This window comes from Sphaerodactylus townsendi, linkage group LG05 (assembly GCF_021028975.2).
Source record: "Sphaerodactylus townsendi isolate TG3544 linkage group LG05, MPM_Stown_v2.3, whole genome shotgun sequence".
NCBI lineage: Eukaryota > Metazoa > Chordata > Lepidosauria > Squamata > Sphaerodactylidae > Sphaerodactylus > Sphaerodactylus townsendi.
Window position 1 is genome coordinate 28,072,488 of NC_059429.1, and position 20,352 is coordinate 28,092,839.

Consider the following 20,352-nt stretch of genomic DNA (forward strand, 5'->3'; position numbering starts at 1 on the left):
ATATTAAAACTTACATTCAGAGAAGGAGCATCAAATATCTCTAAAGTGGTCAGACTCACACTGTTCTATCAAGACTGTGGTTCTGGATGTGCCCATAGTGCCATAGTAGGGAGACCAGGTTTCCTGCCTCCTCAGACTCCACCTGCTGCTGCCAGCCTGAGAAATGGGTGTGTATGGTGGGGCGAATAGGGGTGATTGTTACCTTCAGTGTGACCTGGAAGTGAAGTCATCACATCAGATGACACTCTAATATTTACCCCAAACTCTGCGGTTAAAGCATAGAGTTTTGGGGGAATATCAGAGTGTTACTCTAGAACAGCCATTCTCAACCAGGGTTCCCTGGTACCCTGGGGTGCCGTGAGCATGTCCCAGGGGTACCGCAGCAACACTATAATCACCCCCCCCCTCATTTTTGTGGTGTCTCCCACCAGCTCCAGCGAGGACATGGAGCTGGCCCATGGGGCAGGGCCTGCCACAAGGTCAGCAGCCACCCCCCCACCCCAGTGCTACCCTTCACCCTGGGAGGGGAAGGTGGGGTGTGTGGCAAGCAGGGGCAATGGGAGGGGAAGGTGGAGGGTGGCGGCAGGGGTACTGTGATATATGAAGCGTGAGGTCAAGGGTACCCTGACCTCGAAAAGGTTGGGAAACACTGCTCTAGAATGATGAAATTGCTACTGAGTCATATGAGAAGTGACAACTTTTCCTCCGCCAGTACCCCACCTGGTTGCCAGTTTCAGGGGTGAGGCTGGCAACCCTATACTATAGTCACAAGCCAGTGTAAAGTATGAAGAACTCTGATTTCACTGCATGTAGAACTCTGCACTTAGGTACATCAGAGGCTCCTTGTGGTCACCAAAGTGATCTGGTTAAGGTATTTCTTTCTAGAAGACAATTGATTCTCCATAAAACCTGGTAATTTGTTAGTTACATTTTACTTCTTTGCTATTAAGGCTATGGCACATGTTTTCATTATATCCCACCTAATGTTAGTAAGCTAGCTTTTTGTTTCCCCTATAATGCACAATACAATAATATGGGGAATATGTGTGCCATAACATGGCTCCTTAATGGAAAAAAGATACAGCCCTTGTCAGATATCTTCGATGAAGCCATCAATAAGAACTGTCACTTTGCATCAACAGGAATGCCCAGATTTAGTCTCAAGAACTACAGAAAAAAATCTTGAATTAAGTTGCCAGGGTTTTTTTTAAACCTTATCTATTCCATATATACTCCACTTCCCCTTCCTGGCCAAAGACAGCAGACAATATCAACAATGTTACTCATTTTTAGTGAGGGGGGAAAGAATGAATCCCACAGCATTTCTTTTTAATAACTGTTCAGCTACAAAATTTTATTGGTATCCTTTTATGTTCCCTCTAGAGGATGTAATGCACAAAAGCATTGCCACGGAACATATAAAATTACAAATGAAATTTATTGTAAAAAGTAGAATGTCTTCTAGACTGGTGTCAGTATTTATTTTCATTCATAAAACAGAACCAAAAAAAATTGCAGGTATAATATATTCATTTGTCAGCAAGTTCATGGGTGTAAATTGCCATCCAACGGTATTGACTGATATAAGACAGATATTGAAAAGACAATTTAAATTTACTCTTCCAAACATAAACTGTTCCACAAAAGCACTGTAAAAACTCCTTCATGGTTTTCTTTTCTTTTTTTCTGTTGTGCTTCACACTTATGGTTAACTACATAATTTGGTTGTGTCATAATCCACTGTGTTTGGCAATTTGGCATTGAAGGCCTGCAAAGCAGATTGAATTCTCACCACCTCACTGGTAGACAGTTTGAGTCTATGACGCAGCAAGCATGAGAAAAGATCTAGACGACGTTGGCCAGGTGGAGAAAGTTTATTTACACGGTCCCGTATCTCTAGTAGCTGCAAGAGTGCAGAGTCCTGGGATCCCTGAGTATAGGGGTAGTCCAGCTGCAAAATCAAGTCCCGGATTGCTTCCGGATCAAAATGCATGCTGTAGCCAAACACTTGGATATTGTTGATTTTCATATAGCCCAGGTTCCGGGAGGGATCAATAAACTCCAGAGGTTCGTAGTAAATGCTCTCGTTGCCATTTGGACCATTTGACCTAATGCGACTCCTCAAGTAGATGTGGACTGTTTCAAAAAACGTCTTCCACTTGTTGCCTAGAGTCAGCGTCCAGTTATAACACTGAAGGGGTAAGTCCAGTTTAGTCCGCTCCCAGTCTGGGAAACTGTTTTCATTGACAGGCATAAACCAACTCTCAGAGTGGCTACCTCCAAAAGGGTTGACATAAACAGCCAGGACAGGCTCCAAGGTGCTGTTCTTAGTTAGGCAAATTTGAAGAGAGATACCTAATATCATATGGACCAAGCTAGATTTGTACTTGTTACTCTTAAGTGTAAGGAGCATCCGTTTGCGCCAGGAAGGGTCAAACCAACTGTTAAGACGCATGTCGTTGCTGATGAAGATAGCGTGGACCTCAATCCGGCGGTCTGTTTTCTGCAATAAATACTTCATCTCCAAATCCTGGAGATCAGTCTCAAACCCAATGTAGTGCTCTGTTGAGTCTGCCACTTCAGGTTTACAGAGCCCTTGGCTCAGCATGTACCCAGTATTACAGGTCCCACAGCGGGTACGGTTATCAGGTGCACAAGTTAAACAGGCAGAACCATCTCCTACAATGCATGGTAAAGAGCCAAGACAGGCAACCTGGTCATTAGGGCATGTGCACGAGTGAGTCTCTTCAGAAAAGCTTCCCAGAAGGCCATTTTCATTGCAGTAGAGAAAGGACTGGATGCGGTTCAGCCAATAGGTTGAAGATCTGTGAAGGAAACAAGAAACTGATAAATACCAAGTGAAATGAATATCAAAGTATGACAACCAATTTTTTTTTTAAAATCCCTTTAAAGGAGCAATCTAGCATTGGGTGGTGGCTCATAGGGACATCAGAGCTTCTTGTGGACACCAAGGTCACCTGGTTAAGGTACTTCACTCTACAAGACAATTGATTCTCATAATGCCTAGTAATCTGTTAGTTACATTTTACTTTTCTATTAAAGTAATGACAAATGTTTTCATAATATCCCACCAGAGATTCATATACTAGCTTGGGGAATTTGTGTGACACAGCATGGCTCCTTAGGAAAAAAAAGGCAGGGCCCTTGTCAGATCTTTTAGATGAAACCATCAATAAGAAAAGTGACTTTGCAACAACAGGAATGCCCAGATTTAGGTCTCAAGAATTACAGGGGGAAAACTTCAATTAAGTTGCTGGTTTTTACTTTATCTTATTTGACAGAGTAGAGACATTTCCTGACACATTGGAAGAACAGAAAGCAACCTGGGACTTTCCTAATTCACACAGAATGTTTGCACTGGAAGTTTTTAAGCAAGTCCCTGTCTCTTGGTGGTTGCTGGTACTAGTGCATAAGATTATTCTTTTAATGATAATAGACTTCTGCCACTGAGAACTGATGAAGAGCTGAAAACTAACTCTCTGATGGAAGGCACTGCAGTGGAGAGACAAGAATCATGTAAATCCATCAATGTTGGGCAGCTGTGCTACCTTGTGCATGTGTAAGATATTATGTAGGAGACCCATGATGCTGCTAGTCTTAGGTCATTTGTCTGTATGGTGCTAGGTTAGGAGCACACATGACTCTGCTGCCTTACAAAGCCCTCCAGTAACAACTTTGTTCTCCCCTGCATTGTTATACAGTGATGGCAGCTTTTAGTCTCTGGAGAACTACCTTACAAAACATCATAGGAAGACAGTAATACTATGAGCCAAACCTTACTAGTCTGTGGTAAGGATAATGAATTAATATGTAAAAAACTCTTTGAGGCCTTGATGAGCTCTATATACATCTACATATTACTTTGACACCTGGAATAAATAATATTATGCATATTTTCTTAGGTATGACAAATTGCTATTGTAACTTTATTTATATATTGATACAACAGCATGGTTTCCCCAAAGCATTCCTTCCACTCATTTGTACCAATAATGTCTGACATGAGAGTATAAATCCTATGCCAACAAAACCCACAACCCAGATTCCAGTTGTTCCACAAAATCAAACAAATATAAAAACAGCCTTTGGGGGATGTTTCATCCCTCACTGTTCCCTTACTGCTTTTAATAGCATGCAAATTAATGATTCCCACACCTATCAATGGATACTATTTATTTATTTGTTTGTTATTTTTATTAGGTTTATATCAGTGGTGGGATTCAGCAGGTTCGCACCACTTCGGCAGAACCGGTTGTTAATATGGTGCTTGTAAACAACCAGTTGTTAAATTGTTTGAATCCCACCACGGAACTGGTTGTTAAATTATTTGAATTCCACCACTGGTTTATATACTACCTCTCCCAATATAGGGCAGTTTCCAACATTTATAAAATGATGTAACAATTCAGATATAAATCAATGTAAACTCAGGACAATTAAAACCACTAACAATTTAAAAGTTAATCTAGCCAAATTATCTCAGATGGTATCTGAAATGGCACAGAAGATGGTACTTAGCTCCTTTACCCCAACTGAGGGGGAAAGAAGAGGAGGAAAGGAAAAGGAAAAAGGGGAGAAAAGGGGAGAAAAGAGCAATAAAAGGAGAGGGAAAGGGGAAGGGGGGAAAGGCTCTTAGATGTGACAGCCAAATCAAACCTTCATGTATATAGCAGGGAAAGACAATCACCATTATGAGAGTCAGTATAATGCAGTGGTTACAATGCTGGATTAGGATCTGGGATACCCAGACTCAAATCCTCACTCTGCCATGGATGCCCACTGTGCATCCCTGAGCAAGTCACTCTCAGCCAAAGTTACCTCACAGGATCTCCGTAAGGATAAAATGAAGGAGAGAAGAACTATGTAAGCCATGTTGGGGGTCCACTAAGGAGAAAGACAGGGTACAGACAAACATTCCCACTGTGTTGGTCAGCTCTCCTAAAAGCAGCTGCCAGGCCAGTGTTAGGATGCTGGAAAAGACCACCTATGGAAGTGGTGGCGAACCTTTGGCACTCCAGATGTTATGGACTACAATTCCCATCAGCCCCTGCCAGCATGGCCAATTGGCCATCTGGCAGGGGCTGATGGGAATTGTAGTCCATAACATCTGGAGTGCCAAAGGTTCGCCACCACGGACCTATGGTGTGATCCAACAAGCAATTCATATGTCCATGCAGTCTCTTGGAGATGAATCTAAGAACTTGGCAGCTCCGAGACGAAAATGTTTTACCTTTTTTCATTCTCACTGAGCACCTTGATGTATCACTGCTAGTCTCTCCTTCAAGCTGGATTGTAAGGCCAGACAGGTCTGGTGTTCTGTTTTTAAATAACTGAGTTTGCTGTCAGTGAACTGGTGATACAGACAGTATCAAGGACAAAAGGCAAACTATTCAGGAGAGGACAATTGTCCACTTGTGGTTACAAGCAAGTGCCTACTAAACTGGTTCAGCAATCTTTCATTTTATGATTTGCTGCTATGATTTGCAAGTCATCAATCTAACAAGGAACCAAACTTTGTTTCCCTTGGAAAAGTAAGAAGTACTGAAGTTGTTCCAAGCATAATTTTCTGAATGGACTGCAAGTACAATATTCCTATTGTTAACTAGATGAATATTCTGTGCATTTTTTATCATGTGCAAAGCAGATTAAGATATTCTTTTATGTTTGTGCCATCTCAATTCCCCCTTCTGGATTCAGAATCATCCAACAGTTGGAGTTTGCAGCAGAATCTGGGAACTGGACTGGATGAACAGTTTCCAAGAAAACAGACAATGCAAAAATGATAAGATTTTGAAAACGATTCAGAGAAATAGCCATCTTTGTTGTGTTTTGCATTTTCCAGATGCTCTTTCTTCTCATAGAGAATCATGAATTGAAGTGCAGATTTTGGAAGTGGCTATGCTAGATTCTATTTCATATTGATGAGGAGTTTTGCATACTCTTGTGTGGCACAAAACTTACTAGGATGCAGACAATACAAGAGGCAAAATTGCATTTGATTTAACAGGCAAGCAAGTCAGCATTTAATGGCTGACATCCTTTGGAACTATAATTAGGAAAGAAAGAAAGAAAGAAAGAAAGAAAGAAAGAAAGAAAGAAAGAAAGAAAGAAAGAAAGAAAGAAAGAAAGAAAGAAAGAAAGAAAGAAAGAAAGAAAGAAAGAAAGAACAAATGAACAATAGGCCCATTTCTGAAATTTGCTTGTGTATCAGTAGACTTTGTGATAATGAAGATGTGTGTTCATCTCCCTCAGCTTCTCATGCACCTCAAGCAATGTCTGAAGTCAGAACTCTACACAGGAGCTTCTTCCCACTGTCTACTGAGGCAGGAAAATCCTGTAAAATCAGATGAACATATGAAGAAGAGTTTGGATTTATATCCTCCCTTTCCCTTCTGTAAAGAGACTCAAAGGGGCTTAAAATTTCTTTCCCTTCCCCCCTCACAACAAACACTATGTGAGGTAGGTGGGGCTGAGAGAGCTCTAAAGAACTGTGGCTAGCCCAAGGTCACTTAGCTGGCACGTGTTGGAGTGCCCAAGGTAATCTGGTGAACCAGATAAGCCTTCTCAGCTCAAGTGGCAGAGCGGGGAATCAAACCCAGTTCTCCAGATTAGAGTGCGCCTGCTCTGAACCACTACACCATAATGGTGTATGTACTCCGGTGAAAGGAAGAAAACTTGTACCAACCAGGCTACAATAATTACTTCAAAAAAATTTTTTTCTCCCACTGGAGTAGCAATTTACTTGTAAGTAACCAAAATAATTTTACAACACAATAACAAAATGCTGATCCCTCAGAAGAAGATGTCACTATTTGATGCCTTTAACTCAACTAAAGTATCGTTAGATCCATCTTTCTTGTACAAATTCTAGTGGGTTTGTTACTGCATTATGTAATATTTATTGAGAGCAAAGCATGTTTTTACACATCCAGCAATACTTTATGCAAGAATCAATCTTGAAAAATTAATATTGATCTGTACTGCATATCATTTGATTTGAAACTGTTTTAGTGGGCCTTGCTACATTTGAATTCCCACTCAGACATGAACTCATAAGTCCTGCCATTTCCTCCTAGGGAATGGATCTCTTTCTTCCTGCAATTCACAGATGACTTATGGCAAGCCTGTAAATTTTTCAAGTCAATAGATGTTCAGAGGTGGTTTGCCAATGCCTGCTATCACATCACACCCCTGGTACTCTTTGGAGATCTCCCATTGAAATAACTGCCAGGGTTGAGGCTGAGTCCATGTGACTGGCCCAAAGTCACCCAGCAAGTTGGTGGAGTGGGGAAAGCTGGATTTCCCAGAACCTAGTCTGAGACGTTATCCACTATACCATGTTAGCTTTCAACACAGCTACTTAGCTGGATAATGCATTAGAAATTAAAAATACAAGAGTATGATTATCCATATGTGTAGCTGTGTTAATCTGTAGTAGCAAAGTTAAACAGGAGTCTAGTTGAATTTACTCTAGCACTAACTTTTGACAGTATTAGCTTGGAACTGATGAAGTGAGTTTTGGTTCAAGAAACCTTCTACATATGCAATTCATTTGGTCAGTCTGGACTCCTGTGTCATTTTAATGTATTATTGTTAACTGGAGATAGAAAAGAACCTATCAAAACTGGCCATTCTTTCAAACAATAAATGGAAGTAGTTTTATTAAATTGCAAATTGTCCCTCAGCAATGCATATATGTGAAGTTCTGTGGATATGTCAATTCATGTGAATTACTTCAATCAGTGAAAACACAGATGAACTAAAGTTCTTTGAACTGAAGACAGGACTAGCTAAAGTAAACAAACTTTTTTTTCTTGATAACTAATTCTATTGACAATCCATGGAAATTGTCCCAAATTGGTTTCTGCAGACCTTCAGCTCCCCAGTCCATAATAAAACACCTGCCTTAATTAGCCTGTGATCTTCATGTTATTATCTGGTGCTGATCTTCTGCCCCTTATCTGAGGTCTGGTAGAGTGATAATGCCTCATGCTTCCCCAAGGTCTCAGAGGGAAAAAAAGACACTTTAACCTTTAAAAAGGTAGTTTTCATTATTTTTAATTAAGCTCATCAAACTTAAGTACCATATCAGTCAGATAAGGAGCAGCTGTTTGCAAAGCTATCATGGTGTGCTCTTATCTTCTTAACAACAGATTTGCCCTCCTTGGTTACTTATTGATTAAACAAAGTCACATACAATTTGTGAGCCTCCTGCAAAGTTCATCACTTCTCCTTCTGGGGGATTTGGCATTTAACAACAAACATCTCCACTGGAATGTTTGATATGCAAATATTCTTCCTTAAAATGCATTTTAAATCTACATGCATGAAATGCACAAAATACATTTTTTTTCATCATCATATGTGGGCTCTGGATTCAGGGACCAAAGGGCTCTTCTAAATGCACAGAAGCTTGTAAAGTGACCCCCTACCCAAGCTGTTTGGTAATAAAATTGTAGGGGTCCACTGTTCGTGCCTGGTTTGTCCCTCCTAAAAGCTAACACTCGCTAGGGAGGAGTACACAGCCTACATTTTGCCCATACAATTTTGTATTTCTGAGTTTACAGAGCTGCAAGTGAAAAAGCAATGCTGAATTAGATACATGGAGTTAAGAATGTCAACCTACTCTATCAACAGGGTAAGGACACCTAACTCTGCTGCAGTGACATGTTTTGCCAGTCCTGTCTTGAAACTACATTTTCTGCCATTCATATTTCTACACATTCTGCTCTTAAAAGCTTGGCTTATTGAAATTCTACTAGAGTGCCATTTTCCATACAATCCAGTGGTTTACTGGAAAATATCCACTGATTAGTGGATTTCTTGTTCCTGTGGCAGACCTCTGATTTTCTACTCAAGCTATTTCAGGGTGGTCCCCTGCCTTGAAAGCAACAATGAGGACACGGCAAGAAGGAAAATGACGTGTGTTTTTTCCACTGTTGTTGTTTTTTGCATGGAATCCAGTCATCATGATGATAGTCAATGTGATACAAGGTCTGAGGAATGGATAACTCACAGCATGATCCCAGTTAAGTATCTATCCCTCAGCATGGCCTGAGATTGGGATGTTACTCTAAGTTATATGGGAGATCTGCAGTACCATAATGACCCCGCAGCCTGGATTCAGGAGCACATCAGCAGCAACATTCAAGGCAGTGGTGGGATTCAGTAGGTTCGCACAACTTTGGCAGAACTGGTTGTTAAAATGTTGCTTGTAACAATCAGTTGTTAAATTAATTGAATCCTACCACTGGAAACGATTGTTACATTATTTTAATCCCACCACTGATTCGAGGCCTTTCTACATCCACCAACCCTCAAAACATATACGAATCCTCTTTGCCACCCTCACTCCCCAGTTCCAAATGAAAAAAAAACCCCAACACTATTCTACATTGCCCAGCTGACCTCCCACTGAGTAAGTCGATCCTGTCTGTACCATAGGTGAATGTGTATACTTTCAGTCCTACTGTAGTCCAAAATTTCCTACAAATGCTACTCCTGGGGGTGGGGGGGAATGTCCCCTTAGGAACAACTGGGAGAGAGTTGGAGGTCTGTAGAAGGAACCAAAATTGGATAAAATACCCTTTACATTCCACAGAAATCACAGGTGGGATCCAACCCCATATCTGATAAATACCAGGGTAGATTGGCCCTTTAATTTACCAGATCAGTTAACTTTGGGTTGTAGACCAGGATGGCTGTTTGTATCTGAGAGCAAGCTGTACTTTGCTCCAGTACTGCTAGCCATTCCACAAGGACTGCTCACTCAGACCTTAACAGTGGTGATAATGACTGGCAAAGGCTCAGCCACATCCTTCTCCTACCCTTGGTTTGTGCCACTGGTGGCAACCACAGACACAAGTTTCTTGAAACATCTCTCACACTGCCAGTGTCTGGATCTGAGCTGAATATGGAAGGAGGCAATTAGAGAGCTACAGTCAGAAGGAAAGCACAATTGCAGCAGACTTCAGGAAATACTGTTGACTTCACTAGCAATTGCAAGGAGAAATTCACATAAAACTGTGCAGATGCAGTCATTTTTGAAACCATCCTGGTTTTAGTAGGAATACACAACTGCTGTAAGTTAAGATTTAATTTTCTATGAGCTGTACTTGATGCAAATGTATAGCCATTCACATTTTTCAATAACCTTAGATAATAAAAGATTCATTTTTAGTCAGGTGTCATGCACATCTCTTACACATAAACTATTGCATGCCGTTTCAGTACCTGACTTCATTTTATTTTCAAAGAAATTAATTTTTATATCCTAACCTACACCACAAACTGAAAGCAATAGACAAAACATGTTCTAGCTTGCTCATTCTGAACTTTGAATCTTAACATATTTATCCTACTGATATTAACAGAAATTTATTTATCGTTTCTAGTTCACCCCGTTCGTAAAATGTAGCTCAGAACTGTTTAAAGTTGTTCCATATATCCAGATTTAAAAGGCACAACAACTTGAAGAGCCCTTCAGCTGAAAACCAAAAGCCACAAGGCTCTTGATCATGAAAGGCTAAGTCAATGCAGTTATCAACACCACTTCTCTGATCTGCCCGCTGAACTTTGACCTGCAACCATTCTTGCTCCACTTTTTCTCTCAGAACAACAGAAAGTGAACAGCAACTGGTAGCATATGAGAGGGTGATGTCTGTTGGGTAAAAAATGTTTCTCCTAAGTTTTCCAGACTTGGCCTGACCACCAGTGGGACGAATGGGGGAACAGGGACATTGGGGGGGGGGGGGATCTGTCAGTAACAGCATTACGATCAGGAAAAACTGGAAATGATGACACTTTATTCTATGAAAGAAATTCTCTATTCATTACCACATTTATATTGACTAATACTATAGAGAATAAAACTTAACTGGTCTCCCAAAGCTGTGTTAAAAAAGATTTTGTTTTTTACTAAGTACATTTTGTAGACTGCATGAGTAATCTTTGAGAAAAGCAGCCCAAGAACCCCCTTTAAATTTCTCCTCAGTGGGAACCAAAAAACAGCTCTTGAAAGGATTAAATGAATGCATCTGCTTTTCACAGTGATTTCTTAAAAGCTACCATTAATAATGGGAAAATGATTCGAGAAGTGAACATTTGCTGCTTTGAAAAAAGAAATTCCATTAAAGAATATGTTCTGACAAGTGAAAATATGGAAACAACATTTCAATTTTATTTTCTGGCAGATACTTAAGCATTGAGTAGGTGGGACCCCCCCTCTCCCAACAACACTTGTATAAGTCTCAGCAGAGTTCTTTTTAATGGTTCTTGAATACTCGATGAAAAACTGTAGTCAGAACCTTGGAAGAAAAGAACATCCCTGAACTGCTGCTGCTGTTACTACTGCTGCTGATGCTGTTGCTACTCTTGCTATTTTGATGATTAATTGTTTGCATTAAAATTTTCAGATATGTTATCCTTGGGTTTATTTATTATATTTTTAGACCACCCTCCCCAGTAGGCTCCGGGCAGTGTACATCATAATTAAAACATAAAATAAAATGTAAAACAATAGTTCAAGCTGTAATTTAAAACAATCAATATGGCGACAGTTCCCTCCCCCCAACCCCATCCATGGGGGGCCTGGATGACATGAGGGTCTGATGGCTATCCTGGCTGGCCAAAAGCCTGGTGGAACAGGTCTGTTTTACAAGCCTTGCGGAAACTTTGAAGGTCTCCTTAGGGGGCCTGTTCCACCAGGTAGGGCCCAGGGCTGTGAAAGCCCTGGACCTTGTAGAGGCCAGCCAGATCTGTTTTGGGCTGGGGATTTCCAGCAGACACTCCTTCGAGGAGCGGAGGGCCCTAGCAGGGCAGTATGGGGAGATGCGGTCCCTCAGATATGCAGGCCCAATGCCGCTAACAGTCTTAAAGGTCAAAACCAGTACTTTGAAGATGGCCCAGAACTCGATGGGCAGCCAGTGATGGTATAAGACCGGAGTGATCCGGTCCCGGCACGATGTTCCCATCAGTAATCTGGCTGCTGCATGTTGAACGAGTTTCAATTTCCGGACCATCAACATACAGTTTGAAGATAACAAGACTGTAGAATCTTGCCCACTAGCACTGTTTAAGTCAAATCCATAAATCTGTAAGGGGATTCAGGATTGCACAGTGAAGTGTTTCCACATAAAAGTTCCAAGGTCTCTTTGGGACATGATATGAAGAATGTAAGGAATTAGATTACATGAAATCAGATCTCTAGGTCATCAAGCACACTACCGTTTGTTCAAATTCTCTGTAGCTCTTCATGATCTTTTGGTAGAAGTTGTGTCCCTTTAACTATAGAGACCTTGGATTAAACCTACAATCTCACACATGTATATGGTTTAGCATAAAGCTATGGCCATTTCCAGTAAAGCTACTGTATGCATATAAGTACATCACCTGAACCCAGAGCAAACATAATCAGCTTGACATGCATGGAACTTGTGTAAGAGTTAGAGTAAGCACATCTCTCCATTATTAGAGTTGCTAACAACCAGTTGGAGATCACCTCTATTACAACTGATCTCCAGACAACCAAGATAATTTCACATGCAAAAAATGTTAGCTTTGGAAGATGGATTCTATGGGGTTATAGCCCCATGAAGTCCATTCCCTCCTGCCTCCTCAGGCTCCACCCCCAAAATCTCCATATGTTTCCCCATATGGAACTGGCAACCCTATCCATTAGGAAAATAATGGATTGTAACATGGATGCATTATACAGAAACCTGCCCAAATGATGACTTGATTCATGTTATCACCCTCCCTTATTGTTCAGGGTGAAGAAACCTCCTAATGAGGCTATCTCACACAAAAACTACAGAATAAGGGACCCATATCTCATATTATGTTACACCTGTGACAGAAGGACAGTTTGCAGTTCCGGCCTGATCATTATCTGAATTGGGTCTCATTCTCTTATCCCGTGGTTGAATGTATGTGCCAGTCTCACCATTGAAATGCTGTTTGTATTTAAATGGAAGGTGTGTGAGAGTCCTGGCTGTGGTAATAGCTTGTTCCCAGATGTACCTGTTAAACTAGTGATGAATATACATGGAAGGACCAGCCTTCATTAACTTACATCCTACTCAAATGCACTGTGACATCTTAGACTTTAATAACTTCATTGTGGTACAGTTTTTATTGGGCCAAAGTCCATTTTATTATAGGCATAAAGTGGTCTTCTTAATTGTACCCAAATGCCAGAAAAGGACATTTCCACCCAGCAGTAGAAGGACTAAGCATTATACAGACATTCTCCTAAAAAAACAAAAAAACTAGAGACATCAGATGGTGGGATGGGGAAAGAGGGGCTGCCCTCATACAATTCAACCAACAAACCATTTAGCACTTTTTTTGCTACAGAGTTTCCCACACTTCCATTGCTGTGGCAACATTTTGGGATTAGACAGTCACTTTGGGGATGAACAGATTTTTTGGGCGGGAGGGGCTTATCTGTTAGGTTGGGAAAAGGGACATTTTAACCCTTTGCCTGCTTCATATTTGTTGTATTTCGGTCAGGTTTTATAAACAGGCTAGATTCTGAGGGGATTGATGAGGCTCTGGTTGGGGTTGGTGAGCTTTGAGTGGGTGTCGTGCTTGTCGCTTAGATTGGCAAGCACATTGAGGCATTAAGTATGTGCAAGACACCCAAATCAGCCATTGATCTCAGCACAGTCCCAAAGGTTTGGAGTGGATTAATCTCTCGGTGTTGATAGGTAACATTTCTCTATACAAATTTGATGCAGTTGAGTTAAACACAGAGTTCAGATTGCAATTAGTAAATCCTCATTTAACCCATGCATTTTATTTGGTGGCTTCATTTCAGGATAGGGGGCCAACTGCTTCTTGGGGAGGGATAATAAATGTAAAAGCTCACAACAGATAGGTAAGATTTCTAGGCTGGACTCAGATCAAACCAAGAAGTTCTGGAATACAGTGCCAATTCAGAAGGTAACAATAAAATGTAATTTCCAAGTTGATTTAAAAAAAAAAACTTCTTCAGTTCATATGATAAGGCCGCCCAAATGGTTGAAAGGTTAGAAGGCAGTGATGCAGACTGAGGGTGGATGATTGCACACTCTTGAAGAGCCACTACCTAATACTACAGTACTGGAACGTTAAATGCTGCCTCTGCCCTCCTGAGGATTTCCTGCTGGGCAGACTGAATGGCTATGAATCCCTGCAGAAAGGTTATGTCTTCAGGCATGACTCTCACGACCATTAACTTGCCAATCAGAAATTCAGTTTATCCAACTTCTTTTCAGGTCCTCCTGACACTGTATTTGGTAAAGAATGGCTATCTTGCATTCCCATTTAATGAACATTTGAAGTTGCACAAAAGATTTCATTTAGGAACTTTTCTGCCAACTGCTACATATGATATTTTCTTTCAAGGGTGTAATCTCTTCTCTTCCTGCCCAGCAGTTATCATGTTGGGCTGTGGATTTCTGACAAGTTGAAAAGCTTTGCTAGTGGATAATAAAATAGACAAGTGTTTACAGATTCACGTACACTCTTGCTTTGATGAGTAATCATGCTGTCTTTGTGATACATTCTTTCTCTACTGCCTACAGAATGGGAAAACCAAAACCACTGATAATCTAATATTTACCACAAGTCAGCCTTTACCACAAGTCAGCCTTAAAGTTAAAGAAGTTTTCTCTCTTTCTCACAATACTAGAACCAGGGGGCATTTATTGAAAATGCTGGGGGGAAGAATTAGGACTAATAAAAGGAAACACTTCTTCACGCAACTTGGGATTGGTGCTTGGAATATGCTGCCACAGGAGGTGGTGATGGCCACTAACCTGGATAGCTTTAAAAAGGGCTTGGACAGATCTATGGAGGAGAAGTCGACCTATGGCTACCAATCTTGATCCTCCTTGATCTCAGATTGCAAATGCCTTAACAGACCAGGTGCTCAGGCGCAGCAGCAGCAGAAGGCCATTGCTTTCACATCCTGCATGTGAGCTCCCAAAGGCACCTGGTGGGCCACTGCGAGTAGCAGAGTGCTGGACTAGATGGACTCTGGTCTCATCCAGCAGGCTCGTTCTTATGTTCTTAAGTAGAACTGACTTTACCAAAGGTTCAAGACATTTTTCTCAAACTGCATGTTTGGATGAGCAAAGGAAACTAAACCCACATCATCAAAATTGCCACAGTTTCTCTCCCCTCTGGCTTTTCCGTCAAAAGTCCACCTTCCATTTTTTCACATTCTCCTTTCACAATTCATTGCCTATACCTTATCCATACTTCAGCTCCCTTCCATCTGAGTTTCTTGTCCCTTACCATCTTTATCTCCTGGGTAGCTTATTTTTCATCCACAGTTTCTCCCATGAAGTTACAGTTGCCCATAGCAGGGGTGTAGCAAGGGGGGAAAGCGCCCAGTGCACTGGTGCATCCTCCGCCCCATCCCGTCCTGCCATGCCCTCGTCACACCCCCATAGGGGTGTCTGCCTGGTGCACCGGGCACCCCCGGCCCCCTTGGAGCTACGCCTCTGGTCCATAGGGCTTATGGAAAGCTTTCACCTCTTAAATAAACTCATATACACTCATTGCACTCAGGCTGAACTCAAGCATGATATATTAATTTTGCATATAATTCATACAATTCTCATAGTCATCAACTTAACACATCCATTTGATCATATTGTAGTTTATTATTTCATCAAATCCATTTCTCTTACAGGATTTTTAAAGATACAATTAATCACTTTTATCACTTTTGTCAAAACATAAACACAATCAACGTTCTGATATATGTTCTTAAATTTCCAGTCGTTCAAATATTCCTAAATTACAATAAATGATAATCATCCATTCATATTCATGCTGAATCTTTAAGAATCCTGCATCTTTAAGAATCCTGTGAGAGATTTCACTTGCACAAGTAGTACTTTAACTCACATGAGATTTCCAATGACTCAGCAACCTCAAAGGAATAGAATTTGGGAGATCACAGTAGACTACGCTTTGAAGACAGAAGTAGGAAAGGGGAGCACTGTTTGGGGAGCACAACTGTACTGTGTAAAATCCATTCCTTGCCAACTTGTCAATATTGTGATGCAATAAAACAAAAAGTTGACATGCTGCCTTTCTATTTATTCAGCTACTACTTATCAACTATATATGAAAAATGATATGTGTCATCAACAATATGGCTACTCAGTATGATTTCAAATGAGTTCAAAATGTGACCACTAACTTGCAAACATTTGAGCGTATTAGGTAAGCTCTAGGAAGCATTCCTAGTTCTTGCAAAAGGTCAGACATTGCCTGTGTCCTTTCAATGAAGTGTACACTCTACAACATTTCCCAGACTCCTTTGGAGTGCACTTGGATTCCATGGCAGAAATGCAGAGTTTCCATAGAATGCACGTTGATGGAGAAAGAGGACCCCCAAAACTGGAATATTTGAGATAAAAATCCCCTACAGGAAATAAAGACTTATCTGGCCAGAGGCCTAGTAATCCATGATGGATAGAGAAGTTATCTCCTCTACCTATTGGCAAAGGAGGGAAAAGACCAGTCCCCGACCAACTGGCAGGAAAGGGAGAGGAGCATCCCTTACCGCCCTGAGCATCCCTTCCCCACCCCCCTTGTCAGAATTAGGGCCATTCTGACAGAGGCAAATGTGGGACAGAGAGGTCCATTTCAAAATATTCTCCATGCTTTTATTTTTCTGTTCCTGTTGCATTTTTTGTGGGAAGTCAAGTGTTGTGATGACATGTGAAGGAAAATCAGATGGCTGCTCCACAAATTTAGCTTTCCTGAAGTTATTCCACCCCACGCACAGCATTCTTGCTTAGGGTTGCCTTCCTTGATTGCCTTTTTACTCCTATTTTGTGGTGGTGGGGTTGTTGGGTTTCAGAAAGCGAAAGTTTTGCTTCCCTCTCCCCCCACACCCCTCCCTCTCCCCTCGCCAGACCCCCAGTGTGATAATAGCGTAATTATTTCAGAGAGATTATTAGCATTAAACTCCAACCTCTGAGATGATGTTGATGTGCTGGCAAACAAAGTAGAAGTGGAAAGATGAAGACTGTACTTGACAAGTCATTCTTGGAACCAGCCAAGCCCCAACATTGCTGCCACCATCTCAGGGATTCACTTTGGATTTGGATAGTGGCTATGCAGGTCTGAGAGCTGAGGACAGATACAAGCTGTACTCTTATATTCTGCCATAACACAGGCCCCAGTAGTACAGCCAGTGCCTTGGTTGCTTAAGCAGAGATCTAGCTCTGGGTGCTAAGCAAAATGGCCTGTTGCCATGAGTTGCTGACCCTGACCAAGAAACTCTCAGTTTTGTTGTTTCTCATCTGTAAAATGGTTATGCTATTGGCTAGATATTATGACTAGGTCATTGCTGGTGGTAAGGGACTTATAAGCACATGGAATATGCGTACATTTTAAATGAACAGGAAAAATGTGATTAAGTATCGTTCTTATACCAATCAACTCCACCTTGGGTACATGGGCTCCATTTTTTTCACTGCTGGGCTCCATCCTTGGGCACAGGGTCACCATTAATTAACCTCAATTAACCTCAAGGACTAGCTCTTGGGGTCATAATTTTGTCTGTCAGGACATCATAAAACAAACAAAAACATTTATGAATCCAAGGAAAATGAAAAAAAAAACCTTTATTGCTTTTCTATTCCTCTATTTTTTTCTAATGGACGAACACAGCTACTTTATGTACTATGGAAAATTCATGAAGGGTCCTTGTGTGTGGTGATCATTAATCATACATATTTATACGTAGCAATCTATACTGATCAATGAAGCCAAATATTCATTAGCTAGATGCAAGTCATTATAGTTCAGCCTGCATCCCAAAGGAGACTGTCCAATTTGGAAAGCAAAAGTTTCACCCAGAGTTTAAGAACAGTTTGTATACTGCCCAGGAGTATTCACTTATAGCATAGAACACTTAATTCTATGGCTGTGTTTATCATTGTGGCTCCAATCCACAGCAGCTTATACTGGGACAAATGTTTTATTTAAGGTGTCACAAGATTCCTGCTCATTCTGCTGCAATTAAGTAACACACCTACAGACAGACAGACAGACCTTAGGGTGAGAAAACTAGTAAGGGATGATTTTGAATTTCTCACCCCAATTTCAGTCTGAAAATCTCCATTTTGTCATAGACACAAATCAAATAACATGAGAGGCACAGCAGACTAATTCAGCCAGAAAAATCAGCAATAGCTGAACAAATGATAAACCAAGCTGGGCACAGAATATTATTTAAAAACACAGAAATTCTGGACCACTCTGATAACCACTATGTCAGACTACACAGAGAAGCCATTGAAATCCACAAGCACATGGACAATTTCAACAGAAAAGAAGAAACCATTAAAATGAACAAAATTTGGCTACCAGTATTGAAAAACACTAGAATCAAGACAGTGACTAATGAACACCACTCAGACAAAGGATGTCTCCAGGCAGTAAGCAATCAAAAGGGTCAGTGAACACTACCCAGACAAAGGATGTCTCTAGGTAGTAAGCAATCAAAAGGATCAAAAGGCCATGCTACTACAATGCAGATGCCCTCACTATTGATATTATCTTCATGGTTACTCACATGCTAAATAGGTGGATCCCACCCATCACATGCAAATCAAGCTTGCTAATTGCACCCTTTACACTTGTTAACAGGCAAATGGTTCTTTTTCCCACCCTGGACATTCAACAGGTATATATACTCCACTTGCTTTACTAACATCAGATCCTCTGAAGATGCCAGCCACAGATGCAGGTGAAACGTCAAGAGAAAATGCTGCTAGAACACGGCCGTACAGCCTGGAAAGCACACAATTTTCCCAGTGATTCCAGCCGTGAAAGACTTTGACAATACAATGTTCAGTTGATTTGTAAGATTGTGTGTGTGTGTGGTATGTGTTTGTGTGGCTTTCTCTTTTTCCTGATTTTGAAATAAATGCCAAGGAAGGAGGAGGAGGAGGAGGAGGAGGAGGAGGAGGAGGAGGAGGAGTATCTTGGATTTATATCCCCCTATATCCACTGCATGGAGACTCAAAGCGGAGTACAAACTCATTTCCCTTCCTCTCCCCACAACAAACACCCTGTGAGGTGAGTGGGGCTGAGAGAGTTTGGAAGAACTGTGACTAGCCCAAGGTCACCCAGCTGGCATGTGTTGGAGTGCACAAGGTAATCTGGTGAACCAGATAAGCTTCCACAGCTCAAGTGGGAGGGTGGGGAATCAAACCCGGTTCTCCAGATTAGAGATTAACACCTGCTCTTAACCACTACACCACGCTGGCTCTCTAAGAAGCAGCTAATCAGGCTCCATCAGCTAAAAAAGTGTTTCTCTAGATAAAGTCATTGCTGCTTTGTATTTAATCAATCATTAAATTTGAGATCATTAAAATGTTGATGCAGGCAAGAGCACAAATTTGTCAAGCTAACAGTGCCTTGGTGGCTGAAACACTCTCTATTTTGGCAAAATGTTAGATATTGAAGATTGGAAAAACTCTGGTTTCAAAACTAGAAGATTCAAGTTTGAATACGCATTTTTATGCTGAAGAAATAATGAGATAAAAGAAAAATATAGATATTTTCTTATTTAGATTCTTGTTCTGTCTAATCATTTACTTCATTCATTAAATCAGTGTAAACATAAATTTATATATAATAAAATCTATCACATATATTATGTCACTTTAATGTAATTTATGTATACTAATTGGCCACAAACTGTAACTTGTTCACAATATTTTGTCTTTTAGTAGTGGTATCCTGCCATTCTTTCTTTTGATTTCAAACAACCAATCAACACCCTGACCCTTCAAAAAGTCTGCAGTCAGCCCTTCCCTCCCCAGGATGTGCTAATTTCTGATTGTTTTATTTAGTTGTGAATTTGGAAAACACATCAGTCCATAAAACATTCTGAGGATGGGGAAAAAAAAGCATCTTGGGGAGGAACTCTGCACGGCTTTTTCCCCAAGATGTCCTCTGGACGCCTTATTTCTGCTTAAGCCGTCTTTTTTTGAAGTTGCTAAAATGTGGACTGAAGTTATCTGCAAGTAGTCTCCTGATTGCTGTGTGGAGTTTAGCAACTAAGGAGACATCTTATTTTTCCCACTTGACCATTAAAACGCTCTTGTTAGTCTTCAAAGACACAAACATACGATACAAAAACTGGTGTGGATCCTCATATAATGAATTTGTGTCTTGGATGAAAGATCATCAAAAAATTTTAAAAGGAAAAACTATATACTGCTGGAATCAGCGGGATGAGCTGAGTACAACCATGTGCTTTTGGGGCTGAAAGGCACCTAGCAGCAGGCCCTGAAGCACAAACATCCAGGG

At 40.9% G+C, this 20,352-nt stretch overlaps 1 protein-coding gene across 1 annotated transcript in view; it reads right to left on the reverse strand.

The window, feature by feature from the left end:
- Positions 1–1,322: 1,322 nt before the first annotated feature.
- The window catches only part of BRINP3 (BMP/retinoic acid inducible neural specific 3), a 186,934-nt gene continuing 167,904 nt past the window's right edge, over positions 1,323–20,352 (reverse strand). The window contains exon 7 of the mRNA XM_048498765.1: positions 1,323–2,825. Coding sequence (XP_048354722.1) covers positions 1,709–2,825 — 1,117 coding nt within the window. The 3' untranslated portion in view covers positions 1,323–1,708. The remainder of the gene's footprint in view (positions 2,826–20,352) is intronic.